Raw genomic sequence first — 19,995 nt, forward strand, 5'->3', positions numbered from 1 at the left:
CATATAATAATGGGTAGTGAATTATCCGTTTATTATACCCATGGATACCCGTTTAACTACCCGCTCCGTGTCCATGATGGATTGATTTACCCACAAATACCCGTGGATATGAGTATTTTTGTCACCCTAAATTGTAACACTGGAATACCAATTAGTACTATTTAGCCAAGCAATTAAACAAGTAAGTGGGTTCTTGAATTGATATCTTAAGATACGTACTAAGAATTTGGAGAGCAAGAAATGACATTTTAACATGTGGAAAAAAAACATTTTAAGGGAGTTTTTTTTTTTTCTATTAATAAAACTTAAATAAATTTCTTTTGATGTTTTTGTATGGTTCTTAACTTAAAATATATATTTTTTATTTGTGATAAACTTTGAGAAAATTATTTTGTTTTAAGTGAAAGGGAGAGTTGTGGCCCGGACCACTTTCACATGCAAATTTCACTCTATGAGATAGAAAAATTTAGATAGATTTAAATTAAAATTTATTTTTAAAAAAGAATTGATGAGTTCAATAGTAAAGAGTGTAATTTTAATACGTTGAAAATAGACTACACCAAAAAATTGTGTATCCTTTTTATTAATAGTATAGATAAATATGATAAGAAATGAGAAATATTGTAATAAAAGTGACATATCTTATTTGGCTTAATAGCAATTTTGAATTACGAATTTGCAATTTTGACCCTCTAAAAAAACACTTACAACTCAGCCCTCTCTAAGTAGAATCCCTATTGCAGTTTTGGCTAGTTCATTTTTTTCCTTTTTTTACAGTGTAACTGGTTCATAAACATATGAACACTTACACTACTCTTATATACTTTAACATGCTATCACTAAAAATAAAAACACGTTCAAACTATTTCTTATTGTAAATTCTCTAAAGAACATAAAACGGAAAGTGTGAGTTATGATATCCTGTAATTTTATTTATTTTCATGAAAGTATGTACGTTAACAATTTTAGTAGATCAGTCAAATATGATATTTAGATCACTTAAATACCATAACAAGTCGTGAAAACCATTATGTAAATTTATCGAACAGTGTTGTTTGGTTCCATAACAAAATGTACCATACCCTAACAGCGTGTGGGATCCACCTCACATCTCTATTCGCAAAATTTACATCTGAGATGTTAGATAGGATCTGAACCGTTCCACTCTTCCTCTGAAGGTGAAGTTGTTTTGTGTGAGCAAAGGAGAGAAACTTGGCCAAGACATGCATAAAGCACACAAACTATGGTTAACGCAGTCAACAAAGAGAGAGGGAGGGAAGGAAAAAGAAGTTGACCAAGCATCTTGTGGGTGAGCTACCTGCCTCTTTCACACACTCAACGGCGTTGAATTTTTTAATAAAATCATGCACCTTTGATGCCTTTGAGCCTTAACCATGTACCCCATGCAATTCTAATTGACACCCCTTATATATATAAAGAATAGTGAGTTACAACCAAATAAAAAACATAGAAGAAGGAAAAACAAAACAAAAACCAACACAGAAATATTCCACGTCTTCCCTTTTTGCCTCAAAGAATTGAAAGACTGGTAGAGACAATTCACAGCTTGTGAAAGAAAGACAAACAATTCTTATACTTGATACTTCCCTCCATTATTCTATAGTCATAACCTCTTCTCAAATTTAACATTTTGAAAAAAAGAATAGAGAAATGGGTCGCATTCCATGCTGTGAGAAGGACAATGTGAAGAGAGGTCAGTGGACACCTGAGGAAGACAACAAGCTCTCCTCTTACATTGCTCAACATGGCACCCGCAACTGGCGCCTCATTCCAAAGAATGCTGGTTAGTCCTTCTCCCTATTCGTATAAATATAATCTGAATCAATGTCAATAAAACTAACTTTAATACTTGATTTTTGTGGATTAAAATAAATAGGTCTTCAGAGATGTGGAAAGAGCTGCAGGCTAAGGTGGACTAATTACCTTCGCCCTGATCTGAAACATGGCCATTTCTCGGATGGAGAAGAGCAAACAATTGTGAAGCTTCATTCAGTTTTTGGTAACAGGTACCACAAATGTTATCTATGCATTAAGGTTATGTTATGTTATTCGTAGTGTATGAGATTCTCTTTTTCACATTGTTAATGATTTGCTTAAATGGTTGTTCAGATGGTCTCTGATAGCAGCGCAGCTGCCAGGACGCACCGACAATGATGTCAAAAATCATTGGAACACCAAGCTGAAAAAGAAACTGTCAGGCATGGGTATAGACCCTGTCACTCACAAGCCATTCTCCCATTTAATGGCTGAAATTGCTACAACATTGGCACCGCCACAGGCAGCTCACCTAGCTGAAGCAGCCCTTGGTTGTTTCAAAGATGAGGTGCTCCACCTTCTTACCAGGAAGCCAATTAACTACCAGGGCCAACATTCTAATGAAGCTCTGGGGAATAACATCACCAATTACTTTAACTGTAAGCCAGAAGAAAAAGAAGATGCTGTTGAGAAGATTAAGTTTGACCTATCTAAGGCCATACAACAAGAACACGAAATGGTACCCACAAATAAACCTTGGGACACAACTGCAGCAACATCTGCAAGTTTTGCAATGCCATACAATGTTTACCCTACAATGTCTGGGTTTCAATTCAGCCCATCATGTTTTGGCAATAAAGGGGATGCATCACCATGGAGCCAAAGTTTATGTACGGGAAGCACATGCACGGCCATGGATCAGCAAAGCCAGTTTCATGAAAAACTTGAAGAGGAAAATGGCGATGATTCTGAGGCAACAAAAGAAATTAGAAATCTATCCAATATATTCAACTCAGACTGTGTCGTGTGGGATTTACCAGCCGATGATTTAATGAACCCTATGGTATAAGAAATATTATATTACAAAAATAGAGGAAGCTTAGAAGCTCAACTTGTGAGACTGCATTATGGAATAAATTCTTACAAATATGATCAATGGTACAAAATGTAAATAAGAGCTATTTTTACAAATTAAAAATACACAACAAATGAAAAGCATACTTTGCCTAACCAATTTTCTTAATACTTCCAACAGTATCTTTGGATTATTAGATCACGCAAAATACAATGATGAAGAGGATGTATCTTCCAGAATCTGTGAATATGGGGGAAAAATAAACATTAGGACACATATAAAATAAAAAACACAAGTAATAATTAGGTTTTCCAAATCATAGCACAATACGTTTCGTCTACATAGAAAGCTACCTCAAGTTGCTCTTTAGTGAATAACTCTTTCTGAACATTCCATGTGTCAGCATGGGTCCGCCGGAATTCTGCAACAGCTTTTGTAACAGTAGATTTCACAGGGGATGGCTCCCCACTAAAGCGAGCTAGTATTGTAACATGCTCAGGCAACCAACTGAAAATAGTTATGCAGTCAGATAACAACGGAAAATATAATGTCGAAAGAACTAATAATTGTGTAATCAAGAAAAAAAAAGCCGGTGGTTAGTGCTCAGGGTGTGCGAGTGATGTAAATCCTGGCAAGTTCGATTTCTAAGGATAAAAAGCAATGCTTTCAAATTTCTCCAAAACAAAGATAAGAAAGAAAAGTATGCTTATGATCTTTGTAATCTATAATTGAGAACAACACACAGAACCCTCTATATATAGATCAACAGTTCAATTAGAGTAAACAATTATTTTCGCAAAAAACTTTATTATTTATCCCAAGTTAATCGTGCTTACGAATGTGATTTCAGGAAAATCTTTTGGATTTCTCTCAACCAAGTACAGTGATCATTTGTCAAATTCAACTACCATCAATTAGAAAAATAATGTTTGTGTATTAGATTATAGCCTTAGCACTGCCACTTCAATCATTCACATTTCAAATGATATAGGGACATCACATGGTTTTTTACTTTGATATGGTTTCCTTCAGTAACTATGGATGAACTTACATTTCAAAGAGATGCATAACTTGAAGATAGAAGTAATTGGTACTACAAACATTGCAATTGATGTACGGATTTCATATTATTTTATCAAGAAATAAGTTCATTTTTTAATATTATTGATGCATCGTCGAATTCTTTTTACTATCTCTAGTTGATTTTAAATAGCCATTACTAACATACCATCTCAAGTTTATTTTACGTAGCCATTACTAACATACCAAGTTACCAATATGCAATCATGTTCAGTGGATATTATACTGTTGGACAAACCTAGGCATGTCATATGGGGCTGATAATACAGATGCTACCAAAGCTAGTACAGCACCATGAACAGATGCTACAGACGAACCAGAGCTTGCCTCTCTGCAATTGAAAATTTCTTGATCAAACGTGAAATGTGCTATGGGGGGTAGGGGGTGCAAGATGATCATATTAGCTGGTCAATTGACAAATAAATATCATGTTTGCAAATCCCACCCTATACACAATGCAGTCCAGCCTACATCTTACATAATATTTTTTTGACATGCTGGATGCACCATGACATCATTTCTCATGAATGACAAATATTCCAGAGTTAAAAGATTAAGCTTACTGTCCATGTAGAGAAATCAAGTTTCAACTATAGCATGAATAGATTTTTCATAAACTACAGAAATAAACTACAGAAATAACTTTACAAGACCATTAACAATGGATAAAGATGATATTACATTCAAAGAAATTAATCAGCATTTAGGATTTCTGTGAGGCCCACTTTTTCACTAAACTACAACTAAACTTCACATAAACACGAGAAAATCTTCGGAACAATATTAGTTGAAAGAAGTTACCTCGATTTTCTCCTCTTTTGTACAATATTTGCCTCAACATAAGCTCGATCACGGAAATCTTTAGCTAAATCTTCATCTCCACCTTTCATTAAGCCTGCTAAAACTGCTGCAGCATGTTCTCTTACCTAGACCAAAGATTAAGTCTTCCAGAATGAGGTAATTTAAATGCAGTAATTAGAACCACATCAGATTAAATGCAAATAGAAACCATCAACAATAGAAGAAATCACGAGAAAAGAAACAAAGAGAAAGCCAGAACATGGGTTCCCTAAAATATGTGTTCATATAAATTTGTTCACATGAGGAACTACCACCAAAAACTAAATTTTTTAAGTGTACACACTTTCTCCACAGGTAAGTCAAACAACCTCCCATTTGGTGAGGGGGGGTTGGGTAGCTCAATTGGTTTGAGCTAAGGGAAAAGGAGGGCCTGAGTTCAAACTCGGACAAAGGAGAAAAACATTAATCTAACAAACTAACTACTACCATTTGCTATTCAAAAAAAAAAAAAACATTTGGTGTATGATCTTGCTTCGTTCACAACCCAGTTCTTAAAAGTGGAAAGAGGTTCCAGGCTAATAGACAAGTAGGACCTATCAGCTGAAAAATTCTCAACAAGCTTAGGATTCTCTATAAAGGGAGAACAACAACAAAGTTTGCACTTCTCTTTAAAGAACGAGAGCTTGCCTCAACTTGGTTGTCTACTAGTAACTTCTCAACAGTTCTCCAAATTTCTTGTTTCTTTGAACTTGAGAGAATGAAAGTGTGCCTGTTAAAGATGGGAACAAACCTTTATTTTCATCTGTTTGATAACAGGCAGAAGTAGTAGGATAATTATGAGAAATTTTGCGAAAATGATTATAATGAAAAACCTCTGAAGTACTATTTGCTTATATTTCGAAAGAGGGATTTAAATCAGTTGTCTTAAAAATCATACCACATGAAGATAGATGCGTATAAGGACTCCAACTATTTAAAGTATGGTATGCTGAAGCAAACCAGTTACAATCAAATACCTGTACATGAAAGTACACAGATATGTCAGTGTAGCAGATCTCGTTCGCCAGTTGGAATCATTGGCAGAAGAAAGAATCACATCAACGGCCTTCTGGAGGTGAGGTTCCCAAACAATCATCCATTTTAGTAATTCAAATGCTGACTTCGCTAATGTTGACAAATCCTTATTTGATGTGTCCTTCAAAAGAAAACAACATTATTCAGAAGCGTGATAACCGATATACTTATTGAATGATGATAGAAAAAGGAAATGAATATAAATTTTCTTCTACGCAATCATCCTTTTTTATTTCCCATATGTTCCCTCCACTGGAAGTAATCCTATTTGAGGCGTGTCGGGCACAAAATGTTGGTACCTCTCTCAGACAGGATTCGAACCTTGGCTCACTATGTTGTGGGAGTCTAGCCCCTTCTGCTAAACCATCCCTTGTTGGTAAATGTTGTCTAATTTTTAATACAACTTCTCAAAGGTATAGGAATGTTAAAAGCAACGTTGTGCGTACCCTTCATTAAAAGACTTGTAACAGTAAGCAACACAATTTGACACTTGATTTTCTATTTCACTAATCATTAATTCCAGTTAACTGCAAAAGCATCTCAATTGAAGTGTATGAATTTAGCATAAGCATGAGATATGGAAGCTTGTCTATAGAAAGAAAAAGTGCCTATCTCTGTAGTTAATACCAGCCACTATAACAGCGCTATGTAGGGTAGAAGCCTCTAGGCGCTACAAGAATCCTTGTTGCATTAAATTTTTGAGCATCAGTGGCAGAGTTTGACTGACTTTTTTGTAAATGTTAGGTGGTGTAGCGGTTACTCCATTGGTTTTTAGCTTCGACGCAGAGTTGGAATCTTGCCTATGGAAATTCGCACATGTGCCTGGTACTATGGTGTAAATTCTTGTATTGTTCCCCCAAACTTCGACGTAGCAGCCATATCGCTACCCACTATACCACTTCAGCGCTATGAGGATCAGCCACTATCCACCATAGACTACATAGCCACCTACTAATATTTTATGCAAGGACATGCACGGGTATTCTTCAACTTTAAGAACCTCTATTAAGAAATTCCAAGATTTCAAGGGATTATACTTCAGATTTGGTCACATTCTTTGCTGGCAACCATGTTACTGGTTTCAAGATATGTTATCCTATTAATCAACTCCTGGAAAAAATCAGGATTCTGAGTTTGGTGTTTTTACGAAACTCTGGTTAATACCAATAACATAATCTGGTGTCTAAACTTGAAGGCTTAAGAGAATAAGAGAATCAAAATCCTCAACAAAAAAAAAAAATCATACAATTTGTCAAACGAAACATACAATCAAGTTCACATAATAAGGAAAGAAATTGGATCAGAGTTATGAATACAGTCAAACAAGAAGTAAAAAATTGCATATCATCATAAATACAGTCAAATGTTTAGCCCAAACCTGCAAGGAAATCACAGGATAAAGAAGCCCCACAATCACATCGCGTAGATAAGAGGATCTCCCAGACTTCAATGACGAGATGATAAAGTAAAGTAGCTGCATTTGTTTGGAACAGTAAACAATTCGTAAAACAAAATGTAAATGATATAATAATAAGTAAAAGCAAAATCCATAAAAATATATCGCATTAGTACCGTTTCCATCCATTTCATATCATCTTGTGAATCCCCGTCTAAATGCCTATTTTGAGAATTCGTATCTATTGTATTCACAGCTTTATCTGATTGGGAAGCAATCTGAATGTTCACAACTGCTTCAGCTGCTCTCACTGTAAGACAATGAACCCAACTTTCATCTTTCATCAAATTATCAGCACTGTTGGTACTCTCATCACCCACATTATCACGATGACTTGAATGATATAGCCGAATGTTAGAGCATAATATAGAAAGGGTAACACCTAGAGCCTCCCTCACCTGTCGCATAGGCAAATTAAAATAGGTCAACCACAAACAGTTAAGAAAATGTCTACCCACTTATATATTCATGTTGCAGAACAGGGAGGGGGACATCTGTTCCAGTGCCAAACCGCTTATTCCAACCACTCTCTCCAAATGGACGCATATAGAGACAGAGATCTTTTATGTTCAAATACTACCTGAACCATGCATTAGTTATTAAATTTATGCATGGCTTCAACATAAGTTTTTTTTTGCAGAGTTCCTTTTTCTCCTTGCAACTTCCCCGGCTATTTTTTAAAATCAAAATCATATACACAAAATTTTGTAATGATAATTAACACTAACCCTATATACGTAATTCTATGAAGAAATAAACCAGAGCACAGTAGCATATACATCAGTTACAGAATACGCCTTAAAGATGTAAACTCGGTTATTTCGTTGTCTCATGTCCTATTACAAATGCTGGGAAAAGATCCATTTTAAAATGTAAACGGTCAACTAATGCCACAATAAATGAAGTAAACCGAATTAATATCGCTTAATCTGAATTTGTGCTGCTATTTTTCCTGCTTCAGGCTGCGATGGATTTGGTGTATATTGGTATGTTGCGTCCTGTTCTTCCTCATGGAAGATATGGTCCTCATTCTTAGTATGTTTGGTGCATTGTTAGTATGTTTGATGCTGGTGCTGGTGTTTGGCATTGATAGGGGACTGATATTGTGGTGTGGTGGACTGGTTCTGGTTTAAGTTGAGCTACGTTCTTTCATTTGTGTTGTTAGGATATATAGTGGTTTTGGTTTCTTATCTAAACCTGCTAGTGCAGAGTGTGTATCTTTTGGCCCTTTCCGGTAAAAAATAAATAAATCTTGAATCTAGACACATCATGACAAATTATCCTATAGTACGAATGTGCTCTCAACAGCTGAGGAAACATATTTATCAATTGACAACCAAGTATGGAAGCCAAGGATTCAGTTGAGGCTAGTCTTTGAATCTTTGCATTTGACACGGACGATGTTAGTAAAAGATTGAATTTCCAAAAACAGTAAATGTTAAAATGTGACAGTGTATATTCTAGATCAGTCTATTTAAAATCATTAGGAATTTGAACTATAATCAAATTGGCTGGAACCAAGGGAGAGTGATATAAAGGATCAGAGGAAATGCTTACTTGGGCTGATGAGTGGCACATATTACCAAGAACTTCCTTCAGCAGTCTATTGTGCAGCTGGATTTCAGCTACTGGCATTTTCTGTGGAGATATTTCTTTAAGTGAAGCAGCCAGAAAAGCATATCGCTTGGCTGTTACAGTGGTAGCTACTGTTGGAGGTAAAGGTGTCATCAAGGAATCCAGAATTTTCTGCCTCAAAAGAGGAACTCTTGTTCCATACTTTCCTTTACCAGTAACTGCATATATTATGCAAGAGGACCACTCAGGAACTGATTCAACAGATGGTGCTAAAATTATATTCTTCAACTGGGGCATCAGCCAGCTTTCCCATGCTCCTGACAGACCGTCAATATCAGAATGCAACACACCTGCCAATGCTTCAGCGGCTACACACTGTTTAGACCTCTCTTTAGCATTTCTAAACTCGTCTACTGCATCTTTAACAGCCAACACTACAGGCATGCCACATTCTTGTACTAGCCGCTTGAAAATACGAGCAAAACTTGAGCAAAAATTGGATCTCCCTAGAAGGGAGATCCGACTTGGCGTGCGTGGCCATGAAGCCGAAAATTGAAAATAAAAATAGGTTATGGATTCTTCTACACTGGAATCTCCTTGGTCGTTGTCAGTTATCATGTGAACATGAGAAAGACTAGTGAGTGTGTCATTGAAGAAACCATCTTCCTGAAAAGTTTGGGTTAAAGTTCCTTCTAGGGATGACTTGACATGGCCTTTCAAATCCTCGAGTACGTCAGATTTCTCACCAGAAGACAGCTTATAAGGTGATTCCTTTAGCAGCGTATCCAGAGCTGAAATAGCAAGTATCCTTGTCTGAGGAAATTGACTTTTCAAATTCTTCAAGAAGTGTCCTAAATAAGAAACAGTATGAATAGCATAAAGACAGGTGCATAAAAAAAGTGCAGAAATGCTGACTTTGAATGTGCAAAAGGCTAGCCAAAAAAATATAAAAGAAAACAAAAGATCCAGAAGCAAACAAGAAGGATGTACAAACCAGCAGTTTCACTCAGGATTTTAGAAGATGAATTTGGATGACTCCGAGACGCCAAAGCCAGCAGGAGCAGAACTCTGTTAGCCATCAAATTATACCTGAAAAAACCGAAACTATCAGGTCAACATTTTAAATGTGCAAGAATCTTAACAGAAAGCTTAAACGAGTTGACAAATTGTGAAGCACCAAGTAAAAAGTAAAATAAATGAAAAGGAAGCAGATGAGAGACAGAACACAAATATACAGAAGAACAACTCATTAATCATGAGTCGCTATTTTCAAACCAAATGGATGTACACTTACCGCCAATGCAAGCCAGTAGAATCAAAACTCATACAACCAATCTGAGAAACCAAATCGGAAAACCCCAGTCCACCGTTATGATTTTCTTTGTCTGATATCCTGAAAAAGCTTCTAGGTACTCCAGAAAATTGGTTGTTGTACTTCACAAAAAGCTGTTGGAAGTTTAGGAGATGTTAAACAATGAAAAGCACATAATAAAATTGCAGTAATCCGATGCAGGGAAGCTTACGTCAATAATTGCTTTCTGAGATTTCAGGGATTCGTGATGAGAACTTCAAAGAAGAAGCAAGGAAAGTATTATTCTCTAATGTTACACAAGTTATAGCGATTTTTATCTAAAAGGGGAAACAGAGAAAATAGAATTACCTTGATAGAATTGACAAGATAAATGAAGAGAATGACTTTTGATCCTAGAATCAAAGAAACTATGTAAGAGGAATGAAAATATTAGCTGTCAATAAAAGAATTTTAAAAACCTAATCCGTGACAATCACCGTAGTCAAATGCTTGAGAACTGTTTGTGAGGCAAGGACTGAACAAGAACCCAAGACTGTGTACTCCTTGGCATTGGGGTCCTGCAAGTTAATAGTAAGACTGATGACACATTTTGAAATCATAGAAGGCCATCTCTTGATCAGCTTCACTAGAGCTTTCTTTGCCGGCCTGGATCATAAAAGAATCTTAATCAGGCATAAAACAGCACAGTAGTTGTATTCAGTAAAACATGTTAAATTATTGGATGAGACGTTAGCTCACATCCAAAAGGAAAGAGAATCAAGATAAATATTTGTAGAACAGCTAAAAGAAATTAAACTTGACTTCTACAACACATGAAACCTCAAAGTAAACATGGTCTGAATATTACACTGATGCATGATGATAAGACCAATCACTGTATAGATGATTCTGACCGGGAGTTTCCAACTTTCAAAATAAATTGGTTTCATTTTACTGAAAAAATTAGTGGTTGACTTAACAGGCAATGTAAGCAGTTCAACCTAAATAAGAAAATATGAAGCATCTTTTCTTGGATTGCAACATGAAGAAGGAACTATACTTGGAGTTCAACATGAAGAAGGAGCTATACCACGACTCTATTCTTAAGCACATCAGCAATTACAGACAATATTTGTATGCCGTTTTCTCTTTTCCTTATTAACTATTGCAAATGTATTGTACGCATTATAGAAATCAAATCCATGCCATCTTAGACCATTGGAGGTGTAACACTCTCTAAATTCTATATAAATGCAAAGCCTATGAACTGATTTCATTGTGCTGTTTTCTCTCCGGCAAAAGAATTCTGGATTATTTGTTTGTTCGTTGAATATCGTTAATTACATAGCTACGGGTGAAATGTTAAAATAAATGCTACAAAGTAAACCAATAGTTAACATATAAAAATCAAATAATATAAAAATCAAAATTTCAGTTAACTATTGATTCCTCAATCACTTACCGGCGGACAGTTTCATACTTATGCAAAGCGAGATTCAGTAAATCATCCATCAAAATAGTCACGTGTTCAGGTGGACAATAATTCCCACCTGTACGGTAAAGATGATATGATGCTTGTGAAGACCTCCAGGTATGGTGCATATGCGCCTTGTCGATAAGAGCCCACCTAGGTCTGAAATGACCACAAACTCAGACTTATCAAAAAGTTCTTTACAGAAGTTCTTGCGTTCAAGAGTGAAGAGTGATCAAAGTATTAGTACCTTTTCTTTCCATTAGAATGAGATGACACAATAAAATTAATTGGCGGTTCTATTATGGCATTGGCAGCAGATTTTAACTTCCAAGACTGTCTGTGACTTGACCAGTCATCATATTCCATACTTCCTGTGTTTGAAAAGGGTTCGGAATTAGTTAGGTTGTGCATGTTAGCGGCCAACACTCGAGGGGATTTAGTCCCACATCGGATAGATAGGGTTCTTGAGAAGAGTTTATAAACAGGAGGCACTCCTCACCGTACAAGCCGGTTTTGTATGGATGAGTTAGGTCTCGATATTCGTTACAGTGCATGTACAAACAGAATTTGGAATAATATGCATACACTTGATTGGATGGAGAATTCAATACCATAATTTCCCAAAGCCTCAATAATAGCAATAACGAGTATCAACAGGAAGCTGTCGTCAGATTTATTCTCAATGACATATCTGTTAAACAGACAAAGTTTAATAGCATTTCCGGATTGATCGAAAACCACATACACATAAGTTGAAGGGATGATGCGTAGAGTAGCAGTAAATGACATATCTGTTAAACAGACAAAGTTTAATAGCATTTCCGGATTGATCGAAAACCACATACACATAAGTTGAAGGGATGATGCGTAGAGTAGCAGTAAATGACATATCTGTTAAACAGACAAAGTTTAATAGCATTTCCGGATTGATCGAAAACCACATACACATAAGTTGAAGGGATGATGTGTAGAGTAGCAGTAAATGTGACCCTTACTTGCAGGCTGCATGTACAATCTCAGTAGCTTTAACTCTCAGAGCAGTAGTTCCAACAGTACAGCCTGTTGCCCCAGCAATTAGAAATGTATGGTTTGAATCTTCAACCATTCCATTCTTAGAGGCTGGGACAAAATCAGGCAAGCAAGAAAAAAGTCCTTGCAAAGACAATTCAATATGTAAAAGAGTCACTTGCAAGTGCTCTTTCTCATCTCCTGCATATAAAACTACATTCAATTTAACAGTTAGAATTATTATCCTATAGGAATTTCCTTCATAGAAAACTATCATCCAAATATGTCTTATGATAAATAAATTACTATATCAGAAAAAGAGGAAAACTCCAAGAAAACAGAATAACACGTATTAGCATAATGAACATAGATAATTTCAAGAATTATTCATAATTAATACAAGTCTTCGTCGTCAAAGAGGAACTTAAATAAGAAATCTTGCTAATGAACACAGGATAACTAATTAACTTCTCGAGACAAATGCTTATTTATTATACCTTCATCGGCATGAATTTTAGTTTGGCATATTTTCAACAGATCATCCAAAGCAGAGTTAAAGTGAATGTCTAAAAGCTCGTTTGCAAAATGAATTTCTTCATCACAGGGAATATGCCACTTTGGAGTCAACCTTTCATCAGCAGAAAAATCTTTCGTACTAATCCACTCTTCTAGAGCAACAACAACAGGGTGACTAAGTACACACCTTGAAACCCAAAAAACAGTGTTTATGTTACTGAAGATATACAGCCACGGAATCGAGGAAAAAAATACTACGCAAACATAGTGAAATGAATGAGCCCTTCTAATACATACTTATACTGCTCTATTGGATAATAGGTAATCTGACTTCCAAGAAGAGACCTAAGAAGATGATTAGCAGCATGATTAACCTGTCAATGAAAATAGCAATCAAATATAGATATGGAACCAATGGAGTACTACTCAGCACCAAATTCATGTGTATTAGTAAAAGAATATGTAGAAATTACTAATCAACTCTTTAATTTAAGGAGTGACATAATGAAAAATAAAAACCATTAAAAATAGAATAATAATAAAAGAAAACAATATATATTTCAATAGAATAAACAGATCGAGTGTAAGACCTCAAAAGATGGTGAGTCAAAAGCCAAGAAGATAACTTCTTTTAATTGATCCTTGTAGCGGAGGAGTGCTGGACCTCCATACCAGATACCAACTGCTAATATCATTAGTTGATAGCCAATTGCAGCTTCAAGAGCTGGTGAAATTGTGGACCTAACCTGAAGTAGAGAAGTCTCAGCTTTCCAGAGAATCCATACGCAACATTGAAGTCAAAGACAATCACAAATAACCAAAATCAGGTACCTTGGTTGAAGCAGAAGTATCAAAAGTCCCACCTCCTCCAAATCCAGTGCCTGGTGTTCCTTTCAAAGAGGACGTCACAGACACTAATATTGGCTCAACAAGTTGATTAACTGCTTCTTCCGGGTTTGAGTGAACACACGCACGACAGAGCAATCCAACCTCTGGAATAGCACCAGGAAGAATGTTTGTCGTCACAAACTTAGAAATTTTCTTCAATGCCTGTTTGATATGTCAGTGAAGTGCAAGACAATATATTAGCTCAGAAAAAGTTATCTATATCAAGTATTTTTAAGTTATAAAGTGATACCTGATTGTATAGTGATTTTGAAAGCCTCCCAAGAAGAATTTCATGAACATGGAAGTAGTATATACCCTCATCAAATAGAAAAGTTCCTGATGAGTGCAGACCTTCATTTCTAATATACCAAAAACCAGTTATCCAATTATATACATAAAATCCACTTAAACAACATCTTTTCCAAATAAAATTACATGCAAGAGAGGGGGGATTTTGACACCATTACTTACAAAACACTGCTGGGTTCTAAGTGTAACAGTAGGGAAAACAGACGGCATAAGAACTCATCCAGCCATTCAGAAAAACGGATCTTTGGCATAAATGATAAATCGTCAATTTTATCATCCAATAAAGCCAACTGCATTTACACGGTAGAGTGGTTAAGCATTTGTTATACTAGTACCGGCAAGAAGCTGTTTATTCAATATATCTAGAACCCGTTTATCCAATATATCAAGAAGTTGAAACTCACGTTTGAAAATATGGAACCAATTAATTGCATGGTAGCTAAAGTTTTCGGAGGGTCATTAGCATCCATGCCAAGTAATGCATTAGATAATGAAACCCCCACAAGATCAATGAATGCTTCATCACCACCGCCAAGATCAACTTGTTTCATGGAGGAAGCCGATACAGATGTATAAAATAGTGAGCGCCCAACAAATGCCAGACATAACTGCAATTTTCAACTGGTGGGTGGCAGTCATCTGGCCAGGCAAAATGAATATGGTCAGAAAGACAAATTAACACAATACAGTATACTTTTAAAGAGTATCCCTCAGTGGACATATTACCAAGAAGAAAATATTATTCTTTGTAATTCCACTGACTACATATGATTTCTGAAATTCTACCATGAAAAATATTCAATCAACACAACTAACCGTCTCAAGGGCCATTTGAAACCTAGATGCCACAAATGGAAGGACCAGTGAGGGTTCCACATAAGACAATATAGATGTTGCTTCAGCAACTGTCTCAGAGAGATCCGTATTCTTGCTGTATTGACCACGATCAATTAATTTTAGCATTGTATTCACAAAGAAGACCCTCTCTGATTCTCCAAGATGCTGTTCAGTGGGTCTGCAATTATTTATGCCCCTATAGAACAGAGTTTTTAAGTTCCATAAAACAAAATAGATGACAAATGATGATTGATCTGTACAACTGTTCATTTTGTAGACGCTTCTGGAATTGAATCACCAAATGAAACAAAAACCGCTCCAGTGAGTAAGTCCATCGACCACCATTTGAGGGATGATAGTATCTAAGGGAAGGGGGAAAAAACAACAAAAAGGGAATAATTGAATTGAAGAAAAGGCAAACTTAATTAAGCTAAATAATGCAAGCAATGTGTAAGTAAACTAACTGTTCCAAAATGTTGACCAATTTCTCAAAGTGCTGTTTCGCTGAACTACCAGGTCTTAGCAAATATACCTGTAATTGCAATTACAAAAGATCACTATTAAAAGTAAGAAACCAGCAACATCGCTCAAATGTTAGAATCCCACAAAATTATGGAACAACATATTTTCTTACAATTGACTTGGAGATAGCCTTTGCAGGGGTGGAAGTTCTATAGGGAAACAAGAACCTTGTGTCTATTGGGACATTCCGTGAAAAGGGATATGATCCACTTCCATTTGCAACAGGAACCTGCGATTCATGAGTGCAAAAATGAGGCAAAATTCAAATGACTAACCAAAGGAGTAAGCTATGGAAATGAAGATCAATTAGCTATACAAATATTGAATAAGTAATGAAATATATACAAAACATAGCAGAACAAGATGCGGGTGTACCTACAGATCAACTAATCAAAACAGTTTCGCCAGTCAATGCATTTTTTGCTGTAAACAAGAATTTAAAAATGCAATAGATAGTTTTGATAACATGCTCATGACTTCGCAGGAAATAGCTGATAGAGCTGTGGCATTAAGATCGCCATTTGCCATTTGTTGGAGGTATGTTTGGAAATGGATTGGAATTCCTACGTATATAATAATGCATCTCAAAGTATATCTTTGAATGTTTGTATATATGCATGAAAGTTGATAGGGAACTAAATAAATGTGGCTATTAAGAAGGGCTTTGCTGGTCTTGTGGTAAAATAATGTGCATGTTTGTTATATATTTAAAAAAAATGGATTTTTCTTTGTATTTCTAAAAATTACTTTTTTGGAAATATATTAAAAAATAGTAGAAGTTATTTTAAATTCGTTTTCATAATTAATGAAGAGATTGTGATATACAATAACTTAAATATTCAGTTAGAAATTTTATATAGTAAAGATCACATATTTTTTCAATCAATTTGTAAATCAAAATGTGAATAAGAATAATTGATATGCTCACCTCAAACATATTTAAGTATTTAGCAAAAAGCAAAGGCAACAACCCTTCCCAATCGACATTGTGGTAATTTTTAACAACACGAGCTATTACATCTGCCCACTGACTGTTCCAGAATTGGCAATTTGGTATAGATTCCCACAAGCCTATACACTCTGTAATCCAATCACTGCGAATTCAAATTGTAAGACTTCATCGCACAGGAAGTCAAATCATATATCACAAAAAATAAATTTCCTAACAAATTTATGCTTCTTACTGTGTATAAAAGGCCTGATTGTCCAGATTTGTTGGGAGAAACAGTCTAGCGAACCCAGATCCATCAAAGGATGAATTATGCCATGGGTTTTGCAATAAAGATCTACAAACCATTCATTGACCCAAAGAAAAATAATTAATAAGAAATTAAATTAAACAAAATCGAAATTCAAAAAACATAAAAGTCGTAATACAGGTCCACCTTTATTCCACAATGCAAACATATACAATTCACTTTCATTTAGCTCAGTGTCAATAAATAGCACAAAATAAATAAAGGCATAAGGAGAAAAACTTGTGATAATTCGAGAATAAAACTATGCAGAAACAATGTCAGAGCGCTCACTTAAACTCAGACCATATCTCAAAGGCAGAACCCGATGGGAAGAATCTTCGGCAGGACTGAACAAGTGAAGTTATAGTTTCAAAATGTCGTTGTCTTAATCTCCATCCTTCTGGATCTGTACTTCTGCAACAATGATATAATTCATAATCATCAGCCTAAAATTATTGAACCTAATATTAAGCAAAGAATTAAATTGTTCAAGATATATATTCAATTATGTATTTTGCTTTAGCAACGGACTTCTTAAGTTCAAACATAAATGAAGAAAATTACTTTTTTTTTTGAACGAACTAAGAAAGTAACATTGAAATCAGAGAAAAGCTTAAGTTCATAACTAAAGATAACTTTTGTGTTTCCCTCAAAAAAAAAAAAAGATAACTTCCGTGTTTATTTCTAATTCAAGTTTTAAATCACCTGGAATTATTTTCTTTTTTTTCCCCTTTCTTTTCAATGATAAAACTAAGAAATCATAAATTCCATAGCTAGGTATTGCAAACTATTAACAACGCAGAATAACTTCAAAGTTTAAACCAGTTAAAACTGCAATATTGACAGTAATTGTACAAACCTTACCTAGTAAAATGTGTGCAAATCAACGTATCATACATAGGCCTCCATTCAATAGTCAGTGCAATCTTTTTCCTATACTTGTTGAGTAGCCTGACTAATAAATTTCCCCATCTAACCTAATAAACAAAAAATTACACATTCATTTAAGAGCAAGAAAACAAGAAAACTCCATATCTCATCCAAGAAAAAATGCAGCACCTGAGCATAAAGCTTATTACGGGACATGTGAAATAGTTCAAGACCCGTCTGAATAAGGGTCCGGACATCTTCCAAAGACACGTCACTTTTTGCCTTTATGAAACTGCACAACACATAAAAGTCAGATTCCCTTCCGTTAACCAACTCCATCCAGATACAACCTATGAACGAAAAACCACATATCCACTACAAACAATGCAATTTGGAATGCAATGAAGAGCGAGTAGATACTGATAAGAATCTCCAATTGAATAAAAAAACACTGAAACTAGTGATAACAGAACTACCAAAAAAATGAAACAAGTGTAATTGTTTATACACAATATATGATGTGATATTACAGACACAATTAAACCCTGACAACACTCTCAAGCATTATGTGTTTTGATTTGATTACTCAAAGAAAATAATCGCTTTTCTTTGACAGGTACCAGAGGGAAGTTTTGATAACAAAAACTATAAAGCAACCCACTTGGGTTGGCCTGGTGGTATTGGCTTGGTACTTTGGAATGTGTTCTCAGGTTCCATTCCTCCCAGTAACAATTTCGGTGGGCAAGTACATACAGAGCAAAGCTCTAGCTTTAAATGGGCCCCCACATGTGGACGGTGATATTGGACCCCTCGGATTATCGGATACCAAGTTTAAAAATAAAATAAAAAACTATAAAGCATTGACAAAGACAATGACACTAGACATGAAATTGACACGTACACGCTGATGATAATTTAAAACCGAAGTGATTGATCATAACCATACATAAGTGTCAGTGTCGGACATTGTACAGTGTATGCTCCTTCAATATAAAGCAGCAGTGCTACATAGAACAGAAGTCATTATATCTCTCATAATTAAACTGAACCAAACATATAATACAACCAAAATCAACATCAATTCATCACTCTCCTGTTTGTTGTTAAATAGCGGCGCTATACCACTATAGAGTAGCAGAATTCGGACAAATAACTCTTCCAGTGTTTCATGATTCACTATTTAGTAATAAATGTTCTCAATTAGCGGCTAATGTGGCGCTATCGCACTACTGCTTCGCTATCCGCGAGCGACAACTGTGCAGTCTCCTCAAGTATTTTTCACACTCAGGTAATCAGAATAATTGCAAATTCCTTACAAAACAGTGAAAAAATCTTCGAACAATTACCACTAAAAAAATCCCTACTACCTAAATTAATTAAAAATAAGCAAAAAAACAAAAAACAAATCAATTGAAACAAAAACACGATAAAATCAAAATACAACAACAAAAAAGAAATTAAAGAAAACGAAAATTAGCAACGAATGCAGAGACAAAATTGAAGAGTTGAAAAATGGAACTAACATGTCAAGAACGGAGATGTATTTGAGAGTAGAATAAACGGATTCGGGATCATCACGGTTGAAGGAAGAGTCGACATAGGCGATGATACGAGCAAAGGAATCTCTTTCGCCGGCAGTTTGAGCTGCCACCGGTGGCGGCAACCATGCATTGTAGAGATGCATTTTTTAATCAAAAGAGTGGTTAGATATAGGGACAGAGGAGGTAATTAATTGTTGATTTTGTTCTTGTTACTATGATGAGGCCGTCATTAGATTCACAAGGTTAATTGCTTCCAACCATTTTAACACTCTCCATTAGCAAGGTGATGTAAAATCTAATCTCATCTTGCTCATTTCATTACCACAACATTTTTTAGTTATGAAATCAAGCAATGATTATGTATTTATACTCTTTGGACAAATGTCACCCTATAAATAATTCATATGTCAATGATGCACAAGAAAGCGAAGAACGGTTATTGTGCCTCTTTAACCGATGTATTGTGGCAAATAGTTCGAATTACTCCAACGAAAACTCAAGAATGATCTGGCATATGTTTTTTTTTTTAAGGGAACGTCGCATATAGTTCGAATTACAAGCTGAAGTCGGATTTCCCTTACCAACTGAAAATTCTTCGTTCTCCTCTTTCATCTCCTTCTTCTCTCTCACAACGGCGGCGACGGTGAAGTTCTCGTGTAGAGGA

The 19,995-nt window shown here is 35.5% G+C and overlaps 1 protein-coding gene and 1 pseudogene across 1 annotated transcript; one reads left to right on the top strand and one right to left on the bottom strand.

Annotated features, from left to right (window-relative positions):
- The first annotated feature begins 1,284 nt into the window (after positions 1-1,284).
- LOC25490744 (transcription factor MYB80) lies at positions 1,285-2,859 on the top strand. Its single transcript, XM_013604635.3, has 3 exons — positions 1,285-1,804; positions 1,898-2,027; positions 2,131-2,859. The coding sequence occupies exons 1-3, from the start codon at positions 1,672-1,674 to the stop codon at positions 2,843-2,845; spliced, it is 978 nt and encodes a 325-aa protein (XP_013460089.1). The 5' UTR covers positions 1,285-1,671; the 3' UTR covers positions 2,846-2,859.
- An 11-nt stretch (positions 2,860-2,870) lies between these two features.
- Positions 2,871-19,489, bottom strand: LOC25490745 (proteasome activator subunit 4-like; annotated as a pseudogene).
- Positions 19,490-19,995: the final 506 nt, after the last annotated feature.

This window comes from Medicago truncatula, chromosome 3, assembly GCF_003473485.1.
Source record: "Medicago truncatula cultivar Jemalong A17 chromosome 3, MtrunA17r5.0-ANR, whole genome shotgun sequence".
NCBI classification, from domain to species: domain Eukaryota; kingdom Viridiplantae; phylum Streptophyta; class Magnoliopsida; order Fabales; family Fabaceae; genus Medicago; species Medicago truncatula.

Coding starts and splice junctions, on each gene's coding strand:
- LOC25490744 (XM_013604635.3), top strand. CDS start 1,672: ATGGGTCGCATTCCATGCTGTGAGAAGGACAATGTGAAGAGAGGTCAG. Junction 1,805..1,897: donor CCTCATTCCAAAGAATGCTG/GTTAGTCCTTCT, acceptor TAAAATAAATAG/GTCTTCAGAGATGTGGAAAG. Junction 2,028..2,130: donor CATTCAGTTTTTGGTAACAG/GTACCACAAATG, acceptor ATGGTTGTTCAG/ATGGTCTCTGATAGCAGCGC.